Source organism: Pleurodeles waltl, chromosome 4_1, assembly GCF_031143425.1.
Source record: "Pleurodeles waltl isolate 20211129_DDA chromosome 4_1, aPleWal1.hap1.20221129, whole genome shotgun sequence".
Taxonomy (NCBI): Eukaryota; Metazoa; Chordata; class Amphibia; order Caudata; family Salamandridae; genus Pleurodeles; species Pleurodeles waltl.
This window is the reverse complement of record NC_090442.1, coordinates 105,696,078-105,713,206: the sequence shown is the minus strand read 5'-3', so window position 1 is coordinate 105,713,206 and position 17,129 is coordinate 105,696,078. Positions and strand designations below refer to the sequence as shown.

General features: G+C 47.7%; 1 protein-coding gene across 1 annotated transcript; it reads right to left on the bottom strand.

The window, feature by feature from the left end:
• Positions 1–1,703: 1,703 nt before the first annotated feature.
• On the bottom strand, positions 1,704–2,642 carry LOC138287077 (olfactory receptor 5AR1-like). Its single transcript, XM_069227437.1, has one exon. The coding sequence runs from the start codon at positions 2,640–2,642 to the stop codon at positions 1,704–1,706; it is 939 nt and encodes a 312-aa protein (XP_069083538.1).
• Positions 2,643–17,129: the final 14,487 nt, after the last annotated feature.

Genomic DNA, 17,129 nt, shown 5'->3' with positions numbered 1-17,129 from the left:
GATCCTGCATAAATTGTGAAACATTGCATCTGCTATTGTTTGAAAGAAGGAAAATGTTGGCCTCCATTATTCAAGATGGAATCTAGGCCTACACAAGATGGAGTTGGACCTTAGGGACTTTACATCAAAACATAGGAGACATTGGTGGTTTGATTAAAATATGAGAAGGTACACTTATGAAACTCCAGATCTTGATTCCCTAGCTACAGTGCACGTTTTACCTCTGCTTATTACTATTTTAGAACTAAAAAGAGTAGTTTATCACAAATACTGAATTAAGATTCAAGGATACCAGCTCCATCTTCTTTCAGCAGCCTCAAAATCTGAAATTATAAAATTTCATATCACAGATTTTCATTCATACTTCCTCACTGTATCCTATTCACAGATGTTCTTTCTGGGAAGAGACAACACTATTTGCATCCCTCTGGTCTCCTAAATGCAGGGAAACCTATAGGTTTTCTATGAGATTGGAGAGACTGCAAACATAGGAGTAGACAGATTCCAGGCCTGACATGAAACTGAAATAACATTGAACGGTTTGATTAAGTATTCTACTTTAGGGGTCTATACTCAACCTATGACAATAGAGTACACTTGTGGGACATATGTTGTCAAACTCTGCATAACCTAGGGAACCGTATCTGCTCCTAATTGAGGAACTGGGTTTCTACACAATATTCCTGTACTAAAATCCAACTATTGCATATTTTTGCCACAGAATGGGGAGGAACAACAAAGAATGTGTCCTGATCTAGCATCTTTGCTATAACACAGACCTTTAAAGTTCTATCCCGTGGGATACCAGCTTAATTTTGACAACTGAATATATTGGGATGTAAGGTGCTAACAAGAATTTGCTATTGACACTTTTGCTAGCAACTTGCAAACTTTGTTCCTCTTCATGTTTAACTGAAGCATTAAAGCATAAGCAGGTCATTTAAAAACAGTGAAAGCAATTTCAGAACAATAGGATGGACCCTGTGTAGAGAAAATAGGCAGATCTCTTTCTCTTTAAACAGTTGTGCATTTCTTGCAAGTACAAGCAACTGCCATTCCAGAACTTTTTTTGATGATATCAACTCAGGTTTTGTTTGTATAATGAATTCATTCACCAGATGGCCCATTTAAGAAAACTATGAAAAAGGGACATCGGAGGGATATCTGATTCATATGGATGCCTTCAATGGCAGCCTGAACCATCCATAAATCCCACTGTATTAACTCGTGAAACTATCACCTTCAGTGAAAGATGACATTCATAGGTGAATGACACATCATATTTAAAGGTCGGTGTTACAAGGGGTTGACTGCACATATCCAGATACACCACTACCCATTTAACTGGAAACGCTGGGATATTGTTTCATAAATCCTTCTACAAAACATCTATGGTCATTTACTTACACTTACCTTTGACCATAAAAATGGATTACAATTGGACAACCAAATAGATAGTCAAGATGACAGACCGAATAACAGGTAGAAAGGGCTTTAAGGCAGGCAGCTAAAGTTAGATAAACAGCCCGAAGACACAGCCACTCATTTGGGAAATGTGTCGTTAAGAGATAAAAGGCAATTCAAGACACCGACAGACATTCAAAGCTGAACACGCAAACAGAAATATAGAGAAATATGTACACAGGGTGCAAAAGAAATCAAGTGAAAGAAGATTTACTCCACACATGAACCTATCCGATGCTTCATTTTAAGACACATGTATTTCTTAAGTGATGCAACATAGTCTTCTTAACTTGGTGGTTCCTCAGGCTGTAGATTAAAGGGTTCAACATGGGAATGATCACAGTATAACATAATGAAGCCACTCTGTCCTGATCCAGAGCATACTTTGAACTTGGCCTAAAATACATAAAGAGAACTGTTCCAAAGAATAAAGTTACACAGATAAAGTGCGAGGAGCAGGTGGAAAAGGTTCGACGTCTTCCTTCCGAGGAGCGTATCATGAGGATAGTTACAATTATCCTAACATAAGACACAAGGATCAGTGTCAGACATCCAAAGACCATGGCACCAGCCACAATAAACAGGGCGACCTCGTTGGGAGTGGTGTCAGAACAGGAGAGATTTAGCAGTGGAGGAATATCACACAAAAAATGAGAGATCTGGTTAGGCCCACAAAAGGTTGACATAAAAGTAAAAGTAGTTTGTACCACAGAATTCCCTAAGCCTCCTAGATATGACCCAACTACAAGATAAATGCATACTCTGTTAGTGATTATCGATGAATAATGCAAAGGATGACAAATAGCAGCATAGCGGTCATAGGCCATCACGGCCAAAAGAAAGTCCTCTGTACTTCCAAGCATAACAAATATGAACATCTGTGCTGCACACCCAGACAAAGAAATAATCTGCCTCTTGGAGAGGAAATTTGCAAGCATATTAGGTGTTATGACGCAGCAGTAGCACAAGTCTAACACTGACAGGTTACCGAGGAGGATGTACATGGGTGTGTGAAGATGAGGGGAGAACCATACCAAAGCAATGATGCTTAAGTTGCCCAAAAGAGTTATTATGAAAACCACAAGGAACAGCCAGAAGAGTGGAGTCTTCAGTTCTGGAATATCAGTGAGTCCTAGAAGGATGAACTCTTTCACTCTGGTCAGGTTCCCTTGTTCCATGTAGGGTCTTGCTGAGATGGTACCTGCAGAGAAAGGATTAATGATTAAATAGATTGGAGGTATAGTCTTTCTGGTGTATGCCATAGGATCATTATTGCAAAAACAACAAGGTGATGTCACCAGCAATCACTCGGGCTGCATCCCAATCCATAGTTTTTTTGCCTACCATGCCACCTCAGTTTGGACCCAGCCATATGCAAATCAGTTTTGACCTTACTCCCCTTGGGATCAATCCATTCTGAACTGCCAGTCCAACTCCTCCCTGTACCAAAAACAAGCATCCTGGGACTGGTATAGAGTATCACACCTCTTCAGCCAGGCTAGATTAAATCCATTGGCACAATGAGCCTAGGACCCACGTATGGGCAGACCCAGCACATTTTGGGCGGCAAATGCAAAAACAAGGTGATAGCTGAAATGTTTGAATTTATTCCTGCAACTGGCAATAGCTCGGGCCGCATGTGAACTGATCATTTAAATGCCCACCATGCCACCCCAGTTTGAACCCGGTCATATACAAATCAGTCTTGACCCTGCTCCCCTTGGTAACAGTCCAGCCCTAACTGCTGGGCCAGGTGCTCCCTGAACTGAAAACAAGCACTCTGGGACTGGTAACATGGTATCACCCCTCATCAGCCAGGCTAACTTCAATCAAGTGGCACAGTGAGCCCGGAACCCATGTCTGGGCGTACCTGGCACACTTAGGGCAGAAAATGCAAAAACAACAAGGATGATGGCTGAAATGCTTAGATTAATCTCTGCCACTGGCAATCATTCAGACTACATCTCAATTCCATGTGATTTTGCCCATCAAGCCACCCCAGTTTGGATGCAGCCATATGCAAATCAGTCTTAACCCTACTCTCCATGGGAGCAGTCCAGCCCAAACTGGCAGGCACGGTCCGCCCCGGACCTAAAACAAGCATCCTTGGACCGGTTTCATGGAATCACTCCCATCAGCCAGGCTAGCTTGAATCTAGTGGCACAGTGAGCCCAGGACCTATGCATTTGCATACCCGGCACTCTAAGGCAACAAATGCAAAAATAACAAAGTGATGGCTGAAATACTTCAATTAATCTGTGCCCCTGGCAATTGCTTGGGCAGCATTCCAATCCAGGTTTTGTTTGCCCACCATATCACCCCAGTATGGACCCAGCCATATGCAAATCTGTCTTGACCCTGCTCCCCAGGGTAAAAGTCCAGCCAAACTGCTATCCCAGGTCCTTCCCAGACTGGAAACAAGCATCCTGGGACCAGTTTCAGGGTTTCACCCATAATCAGCCAGGCTAGTACCCCAGTGAGTCAGGGGCCAAATGCAAAAACAAGGTGATGGCTGAGATTCTTGAAATTATCTATGTCACTGGCAATCACTTGGGCACTATCCCAATCCATAATTGTTTTGCCCACCATGCCAACCAAGTATGGACCCAGCTGTACACAAATTTGTCTTGACCCTGCTCCTCATGGGAACAGCCCAGCCCAAAATGCCAAGCAAGGTCCTCCCAGGACTGGAGACAAGCATATTGAGACTGGTTTTGGGGTATCACCCTTCATCAGCCATGTTATATTGTATCCTGTGGCACATTGAGCCCGAGTCACACATCTGGGCATACCCGGTGCACTTTAGGCGGCAAATGCAAAAAACAATAAAGTGTTTCTTCGATTATCTATCCATGCAACAGACAGACAGGAGTGAGTCACCTTATTATTAATAATATTTATTTTGATTGCTTACTATTTGCATTGAATCACATATATTTGATTCTATATTTGGGATGTGGGTGTTCCCTGTGATGCTGACCTGACTTATAAGCATCCTTTGTGTAAGTGAGTAGTGGAAGCCCTTGTTATCCTTCTTTACATACCCTTACAGCTGTCCAAGTGATTATTCCCTTTTAGGGATCCCTGAAATTGCAACTCCTTGTGTTACTATATCACCTTCTAACATTTGGGTTTAAGTACACTCACTTCACTTTTATGATAACATATGGGCCGGCCTGAGGTTGGGAGGAGCTCTTTTACTTTGGAGATATAGCAAGAGTGAGTGTCATCTAAAGTGTTACCATATGAGGTAGATATAACTAAATTAGGTTCCACGTTTAACTCTCACCTTCTGGCTCGTTTGTGACACTTGGTGAAATTGAAGCAGCACACCCTTTGCACACTTAGCCCACTTGGGCATTATTAGAAGCATGAATATCACTGCTGGAGGGTACTGATTTATGTTGTTTCAAGGCCATGTGTGGCAGGGGTTAGATTAACATAAAGTAATTAAAATTACTTTATTTTTTTTAAAACATAGAAATTCACTTTAAAAATCATAGGTTACAGGGACGTTATAATTAGGATCATATTTCAAACTTACAAAACCACTGAAATTCAGCCATTATAGTTGTGTCAAGTATCTACAATTTGTGCCCTAAGGTAACTACAACTCGTGCCCTCGCCATGCACTGCTGATTACCCTACATATTACAACACTCATAACATCATAGATAACATTATTGATAATATCAGTGTAATATTGCAATAAAAGTATTGATGATATAACTGTTCATGGCAGGGTTGCATGTTAAGGTTATCCTAGGAAATGAGTTACTTGAAATAACTCTAACTAGAACAGCTGAATTTCTATGGTTTTGTATGTTTGAAGTGGAACTATAATGTCCCTCTAACCTTAGTTTTTAAAGTGAATACATATCTATATATATATATAGGACACTGTTTCTTTGTGAAACATACATACTATACATAGTATTTTAATGTTTTTACACTTTATTTCCGTGTTTTGCACTTAATTAGCACTCCTAGGGGTACATTTAGCAGTCTCCTCATATATACTTACATGTCCTTGGATCAAATTTATTTTTCGTTCCAATTTTTGCATTGGCCAAGATCCCTTGTTTTTATCATGAATAGAATATTTTTCTGAATTGATATAATATCTATTTCTATATAATCGTAACCCTTTGACAAATTATTTAATTATTTATTTATATATGAATTCAGCATTATTATTAAGACGAATTGAGATATTTAAACGTTTACATCAATTATGATCAAATTTTCTTGGGTTATTGATATATATTAACTCAATAATTGTCTCTTTTAGAATCATCTTTTCTATCATCTTCTCTTATATTTATAGGTTAGCTAATTTATTTATCAATTAAATTATGTACAGCTTGAATATCTTAATGATATTTATTAATTGAAGATGTTTAGATTATAATGCATATCATTTATTCATATAATAGGCTTTTGAAATAAATAATTAAGTTAAAATTGTCAGTGTATTTAAGTAAAATAATTTTGATATGTGGTTATTTTCTCTTATAGAATTCAATCAATAATTGAAAATGCATTTATTATTTATTGGTGAAAATGTTACAATAAGATTTTAGGGAACAATATAATATATAATCTGCCTATGTTTGGAACTTTGACTTTTATCCAAGTACGTGAGCATATTAACTGACATGAAAAAATGTAGATTTTGAATCTAAGATTGTTACGTTACAAAATGGCTGCCCCTTTTGCACATTTCTTCTTAGCTATGATGTGAAAAGCAAAGAAGGACTATAGGATATAAATAGTCGGGTGTAAAAATGTCTCCCAATGTCCAGTTGAAGGCTGTTGCCGAAACGCGTCGACATTTGGCTGGGACAGCGTGTGTTTGTCTTGTTCGTTGTAGGCACTTTTAAGATTTTTTGTATTGAGGAACCTTTTTTTAAAGTTCTCATCATTTATTCATTCACTATGTTTTTCATAATTTTTTGCCTTTATATGAACCTATTCAATAAAATGAAGCCGACGATTTTGTACATATGAGTGATTTTTAACCTCAACTTCACTCTCTACATTCCACGAGTTTTGGATATTGTGCAGCCTTTCGGTGACCGATCCAGTTGCACAACTTTTTGGTCAATTTTATATATATATATATATATATATATATATATATATATATATATGTATATATATATATGTATATATAGATATAGATATATATGTATTTATATATGTAGTCACTTAAAAACAAAGGTTACAGGGATGTTATAGTTAGGTAGTTAGGTTCAGGTTTTACATGCACATAACCAAAGAAATTCAGCTGTTAGAGTAATTTCAAGTAACTATAGCTCGTGCCCTAAGGTAACTGTAACTTGCATCCTGGTCAACCTTACTCAGCAATAATTTTACTGCACATGCTACAGTGATATTATCAATGATGACATAGAAGATGTCATGAGTGATGTAATATCTGGGGTATAATTAGCAGTGTATGGTGAGGGTGCACGTTATAGTTAAGGTCTCCTGTCTGAATTGGGTCTATTGGCATGTATAGTTGAACTGCCACTGCCTCTTCCTCCTTGCCTTAATGGTCTGTTACATTGCCACAGCCTCACTTGCCTGTTCTGCATGATTGTTTTGTTGCCCCTGTCCCCCTTCATTGGCCCTCCATGGTCCCTTGTCCTGCCACTGTCCCATCCGGATGCCCTGTGTGGTTAACTTGTTGCCTCTGCACCCTCCTCCCTGCAATCAATTATCTGAGTCTGTGCCCCTAACATCTGCCTTCGCACAGTATTCTAAAGAACAACTAGATTGCTAACATTCTTTATTTAGTTCAAAACTGTGGCACGCCTGACATCACAATGATGTAAGCATTTCCTTTAGAAATTATAAAAATGAGAGGGTCTTATTCAGATAGAGATTATGGTTAGTGGCCCAAAAAACTAAAATGACACATTTTCTGAGTTGTCAAATGGCGACAAAGCACTTTTAAATTATTATCTATCTTGATTTTGTTATCCAGTTGATCACTTGATTACAGGTTGCACTCAGGGGAGAATGTAGTGATACAGTCAGAGCTGCAGATTGTGCAGCTGGCGAACCAGGTTCAAGTTTTAGTGTCAGCTCAAAATTCTGTGATTCTGGACAAATCGCTTAATTTCTCCATGCCTAACTCCCAAAAGGAATGTGTTCTTGTGTAATGTAACTGATGCCAATGTAAAGCACTCCAATACTTTTGTGTCAAGTCTGCGCTATTTAACATTTTTAAAAAAACAAAAAATTAATGGGCATATTAAAGAGCCCCTCACACCACTGGAGCGTCACTGTACGTGATACTTCAGTGGCACTAATCTCTGCTCTATATTTACAAGGAGCTGTAATGCCACTTTTTGTGGCGTTACATCTCCTTGTAAATATGGGCTCCTCCGACGCAGTTTTCTGTATCAGAGGGGTGCTCAATGGGTGTTGCTGTGGGTGTGCCACAGCAAAACCCATTGCATTTTGGTGCTGCCTCAGATTTATAAGATTTTGTAAATGTAAGGCAGTGTCAAAATCTACCTTCACCCCAGGGATGTTGTTAGCAATGTGCAACGAGGAGGAATACTTCCTCCTTGTTTTTTGCTGTTTCTATGCGTGCTGCACTCTGCAGCATGCACAGAAAGAGCAAAATTGCGGACATGATTGTTTATGTGTGAGAAGGTGTCCCTTCCTGCACATAAAAAATCATTTCAAAATGACGCTTTGGCACTTCTGAGTGTGCTGAATTTTATAGAACACACAGAAGTGCCAAATCACCATTAATGATTGTTTATGTGCAGGAAGAGACACCTTCCCACAGATAAACACTCAAACCCCTCAACACAAACATCCTTGCACGATGGTGCAAGGATGCCACTTTGGTGCAGGCAGCTTAATTTAGTGCCATTGCAGGGGACAACATAGAGGTGTGTTGTATGCAGTTAAATATGTCACATCCCTGCATTGTGAAAATGATAGAGCGTGGCTCTGCCAATTTTGGCGCTGCGTTGCTCTCCGTCATTTTCTTTTAAATATGGGCCCCAGAATCTTATTTATAAGCCCCTTGTGCTGCTGGTCCGTCACTTTTCCCCATATAGAAAGTGACACACAGGTGGAGCAAGGGCTTGTTAATAAGACCCTAAGGAGGTCATTACAACCCTGGCGGTCGGTGTTAAAGCGGCGGTAAGACCGCCAACAGGCCGGCGGTAAAAAATCTGCAATTACGACCTTGGCGGAAACCGCCAACAAAGACAGCCACTTTAACACTCCGACCGCCACGGCGGTACAAACAAACAGCGTGGCGGTCACCGCCAACAGACAGGCGGGAGATAATGTACCGTCCACCCTATTATGACAGGCCAACCCGCCACCTTTTCTGGGGCGGATTCACCGCAGATAAAAACACGGCGGAAACAGGAATCCCGAAGGGAAAATGCTCACCTCTACACACCCCACGAGGAACGAGGACGCCATGGACCCGGAACTCCAAATTCTACCTGCAATAGTCTTCCTGCTCCTCTACCAGGAGCACGAACGCCGGCGGCAAAGACCACAGTGAGTACTGCACCTATGACACAGTGGAGGGGGGAGGCAAAAAACAAGGACATACACATGCAGCACCCCCACCCTCACCCACTACAACACACACACTAATGCATATCAATACATCACAGTTACACCCCCAAACCCCCCGGAAGAATGCAAAGACAATAGAAAATGAGTGTAACCATTGTAATATATTAAAAGCAAGTAGGCAAAAATATATATATATACACCATATACAAAATATATACCAAGCATAGATAATAAAGTCCGTGGAACGCTGGGGCCACACGGTATGGGCGAGGCCCACACAAGATCCCCGACCATGACGGAGAGAACACTGCAGGGGCATCAGAGAGCAACTAAACAGGCACCTCAGGGGGAAGGAAAGGGGGGGCACCTCAGCCGCTTCAGTGCACGACGCCAAATCCACAAGGGGGCCACATGCCCACTGTTCCATCCTGGGGAGTGCAAAGCCACCCACTGCCATATCCTGGGGAGTGCAAAGCCACAGTCTCTCAAGTCTCTACAGTGGGTGGGTTGCCCACTGTTCAATCCTGGGGAGTGCAAAGCCACAATCTCTCAAGTCTCTACAGTGGGTGGTTTGCCCACTGTTCAATCCTGGGGAGTGCAAAGCCACAGTCTCTCAAGTCTCCCAAGTGGGCGGTTTGCCCACTGTTCAATCCTGGGGAGTGCAAAGCCACAGCCTCTCAAGTCTCTACAGTGGGTGGTTTGCCCACTGCCATATCCTGGGGAGTGCAAAGCCACAGTCTCACAAGTGGATAACAGTCTCCACTGGTTCTGGAGGGAGCATGATGCCCAGAGTGCTTAATCCTGCTAAGGACAGAAGTAGTGGATGACAGTCTCCACTGGTTCTGGAGGGGGCATGGTGCCCAGAGTGCTTCATCCTGCCAAGGACAGAGGTAGTGGATGACAGTCTCCACTGGTTCTGGAGGGGGCATGGTGCCCAGAGTGCTTCATCCTGCTAAGGACAGAGGTAGTGGATGACAGTCTCCGCTGGTTCTGGAGGGGGCATGGTGCCCAGAGTGCATCATTCACCCCGTCACGGACTCAGTTGCGTCAGTGCCCTTGCCGCTCATGGACCAGCGGTGCTTGAGATGGCGGTGTCCAGTTCAGCGGTGCTTGAGACGGCGGTGCCCTGTTCAGCAGTGCTTGAGATAGCGGTGCCCTGTGCAGCGGTGCTTGAGACGGCGGTGCCCTGTACAGCGGTGCTTGAGAAGGTGGTGCCCTGTGCAGCGGTGCTTGAGACGGCGGTGCCCTGTTCAGCGGTGCTTGAGACGGCGGTGCCCTGTGCAGCGGTGCTTGAGACGGCGGTGCCCTGTTCAACGGTGCTTGAGACGCCGGTGCCCTGTGCAGCGGTGCTTGAGACGCCGGTGCCCTGTACAGCGGTGCTTGAGACGCTGGTGCCCTGTTCAGCGGTGCTTGAGACGCCGGTGCCCTGTGCAGCGGTGCTTGAGACGGCGGTGCCCTGTTCAGCGGTGCTTGAGACGCCGGTGCCCTGTTCAGCGGTGCGTGAGACGGCGGTGCCCTGTGCAGCGGTGCTTGAGATGGCGGTGCCCTGTTCAGCGGTGCTTGAGTTGGCGGTCCCCTGTTCATCGGTGCTTGAGATGGCGGTCTCCATTGCAGGGTCTTAGCCGCTGGTGGTCCTTCATGGCCCAGCGGGGCTTGTGCTGGCGGTCTTTCATGGCCCAGCGGTGCTTTTGCTGGCGGTCTTTCATGGCTCAGCGGGGCTTTTGCTGGCGGTCCTTCATGGCCCAGCAGGGGCTTTTGCTGGCGGTCCTTCATGGCCCAGCGGGGCTAGTGCTGGCAGTGGCCTCCTGGGCAGATGGGCTGGTGCTGGCGGTGGCCTCATGGGCAGGTGGGCTGGTGCTGGCGGTGGCCTCCTGGGCAGGTGGGCGAGTGCTGGCGGTCCTGTCCTGGGCAGCTGGGCTTGTGCTGGAGGTGGCCTCCTGGGCATCGGGGATGATGGCGGTCTTCTCCGCCGTGCTGCTCTTCCCAGACTTGCCAGGTTTCTTGTGGCCGTTCCCCACCTTGGAAGGTGTCACAGCTGACTCCACACTCCCACTGGGACCCCTGGGAGTGGCTTTGGTGGCTGGAGTCTTCCCCCTCTCCCGCCGGGCACTGGCCAACTTCTGATGCTTCACAGGTGGGGGACTGTCTGTGCTGTGGCTCTGTGCCACACTGGCTGCCCTGGTGGCCGGTACACTCCACAGTCCGGTGACTACAGGCACCGCTGGTCCCGGAGATGTTGTGGCTGAGGTGTTAGTTCGTGACCTAGGAGACGGATGGGGTGGGGGAGGTGTGGGAAAGAGGTCAAGGGTGGACAGGAAAAATGTTGTGGACACACTGGGACGGGTAGCTGGAGGGGTTTGGGAGTGGAGGAAGAGGTGGTGGTTGTAGGAGCTGTACGTTTGGTGACTTTAGGTGAAGGTGCATGGGCTGGAGGCTGTCGTGAGGTGGATGGCTGTTGGGTGGGTGTGTGCCTGCATTTGTGCATCTTGGGAGAGGGCATCACAGACACAATGGGAGAGGACACAGGGGACGTGTGAATGGTAGTGGGGGTGGTGACTGCACGTGAGCGGGGTGTGGTTGTGGGTGTGCTGGAGAGGGACGTAGTGGCTGTAGAGGTAGTGCATGCAGGTGTGAGTGTAGACGAGACTGGGAGGGAGGAGGGAGACGAGGAGGAGGGGGACACAGTGGAGGCAGGGGATGTTGATGTGTTTGCATGTGTGTGATGCTTGCGTGAGTGCCTGTGGGATGTGTGGTGCTTATGTTTGCCAGAGCTTCCCTTGTGTGTTGATGTGTGTGCATGCTGGTCTGTAGGTGTGCTTGGGATAGGCTGAGGTACAGGGGATTGGGTCTGGGTGGAGGAAGTTGGAGGGGGGAGGCTAGAGACGGGGACAATGGCTGCCATCAGTGCTGAGGCCAGAGTCTGAAAAGCTCAGTGAAGGGCCGCCTGACCAGAATGAATGCCCTCCAGGAATGCATTTGTTTGTTGCAACTGCCTCTCTCCACCCTGGATGGCATTCAAAATGGTAGACTGCCCAACATTGAGGGACTTGAGGAGGTCAATGGCCTCCTCACTGAGGGCAGCAGGGGTGACTGGGGCAGGGCCTGAGGTGCCTGGGGCGAAGGTGATGCCCACCCTCCTGGGTGAGCGGGCACGGGGCAAAGGCTGAGGGGCTGCTGGGAGGGCGGTGCTGGTAGGGGGGGTGGCGCTGTACCTGTAGATGCGGGGGGCACAGATGTTGCCGCCACCACCAGGGAACTCCCATCAGAGGACGAGTCTGTGTCGCTGGTGTCAGCTCCTGTCCCCGCCGTGGAGCTCCCCTCGCCCTCCGTCCCACTGGTGAACAAAGGAGGGGGGGGCGACAGAAGAAAGACATGTTGAGTGCATGCATTACCGCTACAGTTGGCGGACACGACAGACACAGAAGCCCCCTGCACTATGCCGCGCTCTTGGGGTCCACTATTCAATTCATGGGAAATGGCCTACAAGGCTATGGACAACATCTGCACATATAGATGACACAGGGGCATGACTAGGTATACTTGACACTCTACAGAGATGGGATGCCACATGGCCTGCCTCAAGGAGGGGCCTTGCCTACGGAACTCGCCATGGCCTAGGGAAACCCACAGCCCACCTCCCCCACCCTGACACCTCCCCCACCCAGACACCTCCACTGTGCGCAAAGTCAGCTGAATTAGAGTGTACTCACACCCTTGTGGCTGCTGTGAGGCCCTCAAGCGCCCATCCAACTCTAGGTAGGCCACCGCCAGGATCCTGAACATCAGGTGAGTCATGGTGCGACGGGCACCCCTCCCACGTTGTGAGGCCATCCCCAGCTGAGCCTCTGCCGTCTTCTTGCTCCAGCGGCGAATGTCCTCCCATCTTTTCCGGCAGTGGGTGCTCCGTCTGTGGTAGACCCCCAGGGTCCGGACGTCCTTGGCGATGGCATGCCAAATATCTTTTTTCTGGTGGGCGCTGACCTACATGACATGTACAGGGGAAAAAGAGAAGTTATTACCAACTGCACCGTCAAACTGATTGGCCCCCATCCCTACCCTTGCCATGCGGCACATGCATTCACCGTCTTTCATGCACGCAGCACTCTCCCCCCTTCCTTCTTACATCCAGTCCTCTCCACACAGGCATAGCCCATACAACATGCTCCCTGTGTACTAACCTGTTTGTCTCGGGGACCGTAGAGTAGCGTGTACTTGGGGAGGACCCCATCCACGAGCTTCTCCAACTCCTCCGATGTGAAGGCAGGGGCCCTTTCCCCAGATGCACGAGCCATTGTCTCTTCCAGACCGAGGTCACAGCAGCACTTGCAGTATAGGTCCTCTCCTGTCGAAGATCAGGTATCGACTGATTGAACAGATAGAAAATGGCGGTCACGTCAGCGGTGGTGCGTATCGTCACCGCCGGCGTACATCGTCATTGGCTCCTGGGACCCATAGGGTCCAATGTTAACCAATGCAGCATTACGCCGCGGTCTTCGACCGCCTACTGTGACGGAGTACAACGCCAGCGCAGTTACCTCACATCCCATTGTCCCACTTTACAGGTCAGGCAGCCGCCATTTCAGGGGCCCACATGGCTTCATTTTCAACTGCGTCACACATACCTAGGCCTACACTCTACACACATACAAGCCATCTTTTGTGTATGAATGGTGTTCTGTGTAAACTGTGGGTACGTACCTCTGAGTTGTTTGACTCTGTGCTCACTGTTGTCCTTGATAGGCACCGTCCGTTGGGGCATGTGAGGAGATGGCGGCATCCTCCGCTGTACCGACTGTTAGTGGACCTGTCGACAATGGAGGAGCGACATGTGATTATCACATACAGGCTTGACCGTGCCAAAATCCAGGAACTGTGTACCCAGTTGGAGCCAGACCTGTTGTCAGCAATCTGCCATCCCACAGGAATCCCCCCCTCAAGTGCAGGTGTTGTCAGTGCTCCATTTCCTTGCAAGTGGGTCTTTGCAAATAACAGTGGCCATAGCATCAGGGATGCCCCAGCCTATGTTTTCCAACGTATTGTCCAGAGTGTTGTCTGCCCTTCTGAAACACATGCAGAGCTACATTGTTTTTCCTCAGGTGGAGGATTTGCCTACAGTGAAAGGTGATTTCTATGCCCTGGGACACATCCCCAACATCATAGGTGCCATTGATGGGACCCATGTGGCTTTTGTTCCCCCCCACAGAAGTGAACAGGTGTACAGAAACCGGAAGAGTTATCATTCGATGAATGTACAGATGGTATGTTTGGCAGACCAGTACATCTCCCTTGTGAATGCCATGTTCCCCGGCTCAGTACATGACGCCTACATCCTGCGGAATAGCAGCATCTCTTATGTGATGGGTCAACTCCAGAGGCACTGTGTGTGGCTATTAGGTGAGCACTTGGAAGCAAGTCAGTGGGAATGGTTGTCTGGGGATATCCCTCCAGGTTAGTGCATGTCTAACAGTTGTCCTTCACCATTTGCAGGTGACTTTGGTTTCCCCAACCTGTCATGGCTACTGACCCCAGTGAGGAATCCCAGGACAAGGGCAGAGGAACGCTACAATGAGGCCCGTGGGTGAACTAGGAGGGTGATCGAGCGGACCTTCGGCCTCCTGAAGGCCAGGTTCAGTGCCTCCATATGACAGGTGGACCCCTATTCTAATCACCAAAGAAGGTGTGCCAGATCATCATGGCCTGCTGTATGCTTCACAACTTGGTGTTGCGACGACAGGTGCCTTTTCTGCAAGAGGATGGTCCAGATGGCGGTGTTGTGGCAGCTGTGGAGCCTGTGGACAGTGAAGACGAGGAAGCAGAGGAAGAAGACATGAACAACAGGGACTCAGTGATCCAGCAATATTTCCAGTGAGACACAGGTAAGAGTAAAGACCTGCCTACTTCATGTACTTTAACACTACTGCCTCTCTACTGTCTGTCGTTTTCACCCAGTGTATGGTCACTGAGTAGTCACTTTCCCTTACGATTTCACAGATGTGGGTCCCACTGTGTGACATCTGCTTAGATTCCTCATGGACTAGAGCTGTGTGACATAGGTATGTTGATATTACAATTGAAAGAGCATTTTGTCACTGTAATTGCTAATACACTATTTCAAAATCACAGACAGACTTCAGATTGTTTTGTGCTTTACCTGTGTTTATTTAAGTGCTCAATATTGGAGGGGGTAGTGAAATGGTGAGGGGTGATGGCGGAGGAATGTCCATGGCAGATTCTAGTCTATTATTCTCACAGGTGCATTGCCCATATGGGCATAGGAAGTGGAGGTTGGGCAGTTTAAGTATGGACAGGGTGACAAAGTGGGACAGTAGGATGACAATCAGGGTGGTCTCATTTCTTGGCGGGGGTCTTGGCATCGTGCTCTGTCTTTGTCCTGGATCTCAGGGACCGTTTGCGGTGTGGTTCTCCCTCTGCAGGGGGTGGGGTGCTGGTGTGGTGGTCCTGTGGCGGGGCGTCCTGTCCACTAGTGCCGGCGGAGGTGGTGGGCAGTTCATCGTCCATGCTAGTGTCAGGGGCCCCTTGTAGTGCCACAGTGTCCCTCCTGGTGTTGAGTATTTCCTTCAGCACCCCTACGATGGTGCCCAGGGTGGAGCTGATGGTTCTGAGTTCCTCCCTGAAGCCCATATACTGTTCCTCCTGCAGGCGCTGGGTCTCCTGAAACTTGCCCAGTACCGTTGCCATCATCTCCTGGGAGTGGTGGTAGGTCCGATGATGGAGGAGAGGGCCTCGTCGAAAGTGGGTTCCCTTGGCCTGTCTGCCCCCTGTCGCACAGCAACCCTCCCAGTTTCCCTGTGTTCCTGGGCCTCCGTCCCCTGGACCGTGTGCCCACTGCTACTGCCCCCAGGTCCCTGTTGTTGTTGGGGCGGTGGGTTAGCCTGGGTTCCCTGTAGTGGTGGACACACAGCTGATTGACGTGTCCTGGGGACGGAGGTATGGGCCCGCTGGGTGGGTGCTGTGCTGGTGTTTCCAGAGGGGAGAAGGTCTGTGGTGGCCTGTGACTGGGTGAGGGGAACCGACTGTCCCGAGGTCCCCAATGAGCCGGGCTGGTCATCTAGATCCAGTTGGACAGAGTTGCTGTCATCACTGTGGGCCTCTTCTGTTGGTGGTGTGGACATGTGTGGACCCTCCTGTCCGGTGATGTTGTGTAGGGCTCCTGCAGGGGTATAAAAGGATGGTTATTACATCTGTGTGTGTCATGGTGTGCAATGGGTGGTTGACCGTGTACCCTAGTGCTTGCATTCCTGTGTGGGACCTTGTGTGATGATGGTTTAGGGGGTTGTATGGGTATGTGCAGTGGGCATGCTTTAGTGATGGGTGTCCATGCTTTGTTGTTGCATGCAGGGCTTGGTGTTGGGATGGGTGGTTTGTGATGTTGGGACATATGTGAGGAGTTGGGGTGCTGGGGGTGAGGGTGAGGGTGGGGGTATGTGCTGGCATGCAGGTAGGGTGGGGGATGTAATAATTAAGATTTTTCTTACCAGAGTCCATTCCTCCACCTACTCCTGCGAGGCCATCAGGATGCAGAATCGCCAAAACCTGCTCCTCCCATGTTGTTAGTTGTGGGGGAGGAGGTGGGGGTCTGCCGCCAGTCCGCTGAACCTCCAGGTGGTGTCTTGAGACCACGGAACGCACCTTCCCCCGTAGGTCGTTCCACCTCTTCCTGATGTCCTCCCGATTTCTTGGGTGCTGTCCCACTGCGTTGACCCTGTCCACTATTCTTCACCATAGCTCCATCTTCCTTGCTATTGAGGTGTGCTGCACCTGTGATCCGAATAGCTGTGGCTCTACCCAGACGATTTCCTCCACCATGACCCTGAGCTCCTCCTCCGAGAACCTGGGGTGTCTTTGCCATGCCATGGGGTGGTGTAGGTGATGTGTCGGGTGGAGTGTGTGGTGATAAGTGTGCTGATATGTAGTGGTGTGTTGTGTGAGGTGCGTGGAAGTTCTGTGGGTGATGGTGTTGTGTGCCTGTGGATGCTGTTGTTCTTGCTGGTGCTGTCTCTCTCTGGCCTTCTTTCTGAATTTTTTGTCGTAGGGGTTTGTGGGTAATGTGGGTGTGTGTTTTATATTGTAATGGGTGTGTG

Bases quoted from the DNA above. Each gene is read 5' to 3' on its own strand.
- LOC138287077 (XM_069227437.1), bottom strand. From the start codon at position 2,642: ATGGAACAAGGGAACCTGACCAGAGTGAAAGAGTTCATCCTTCTAGGA.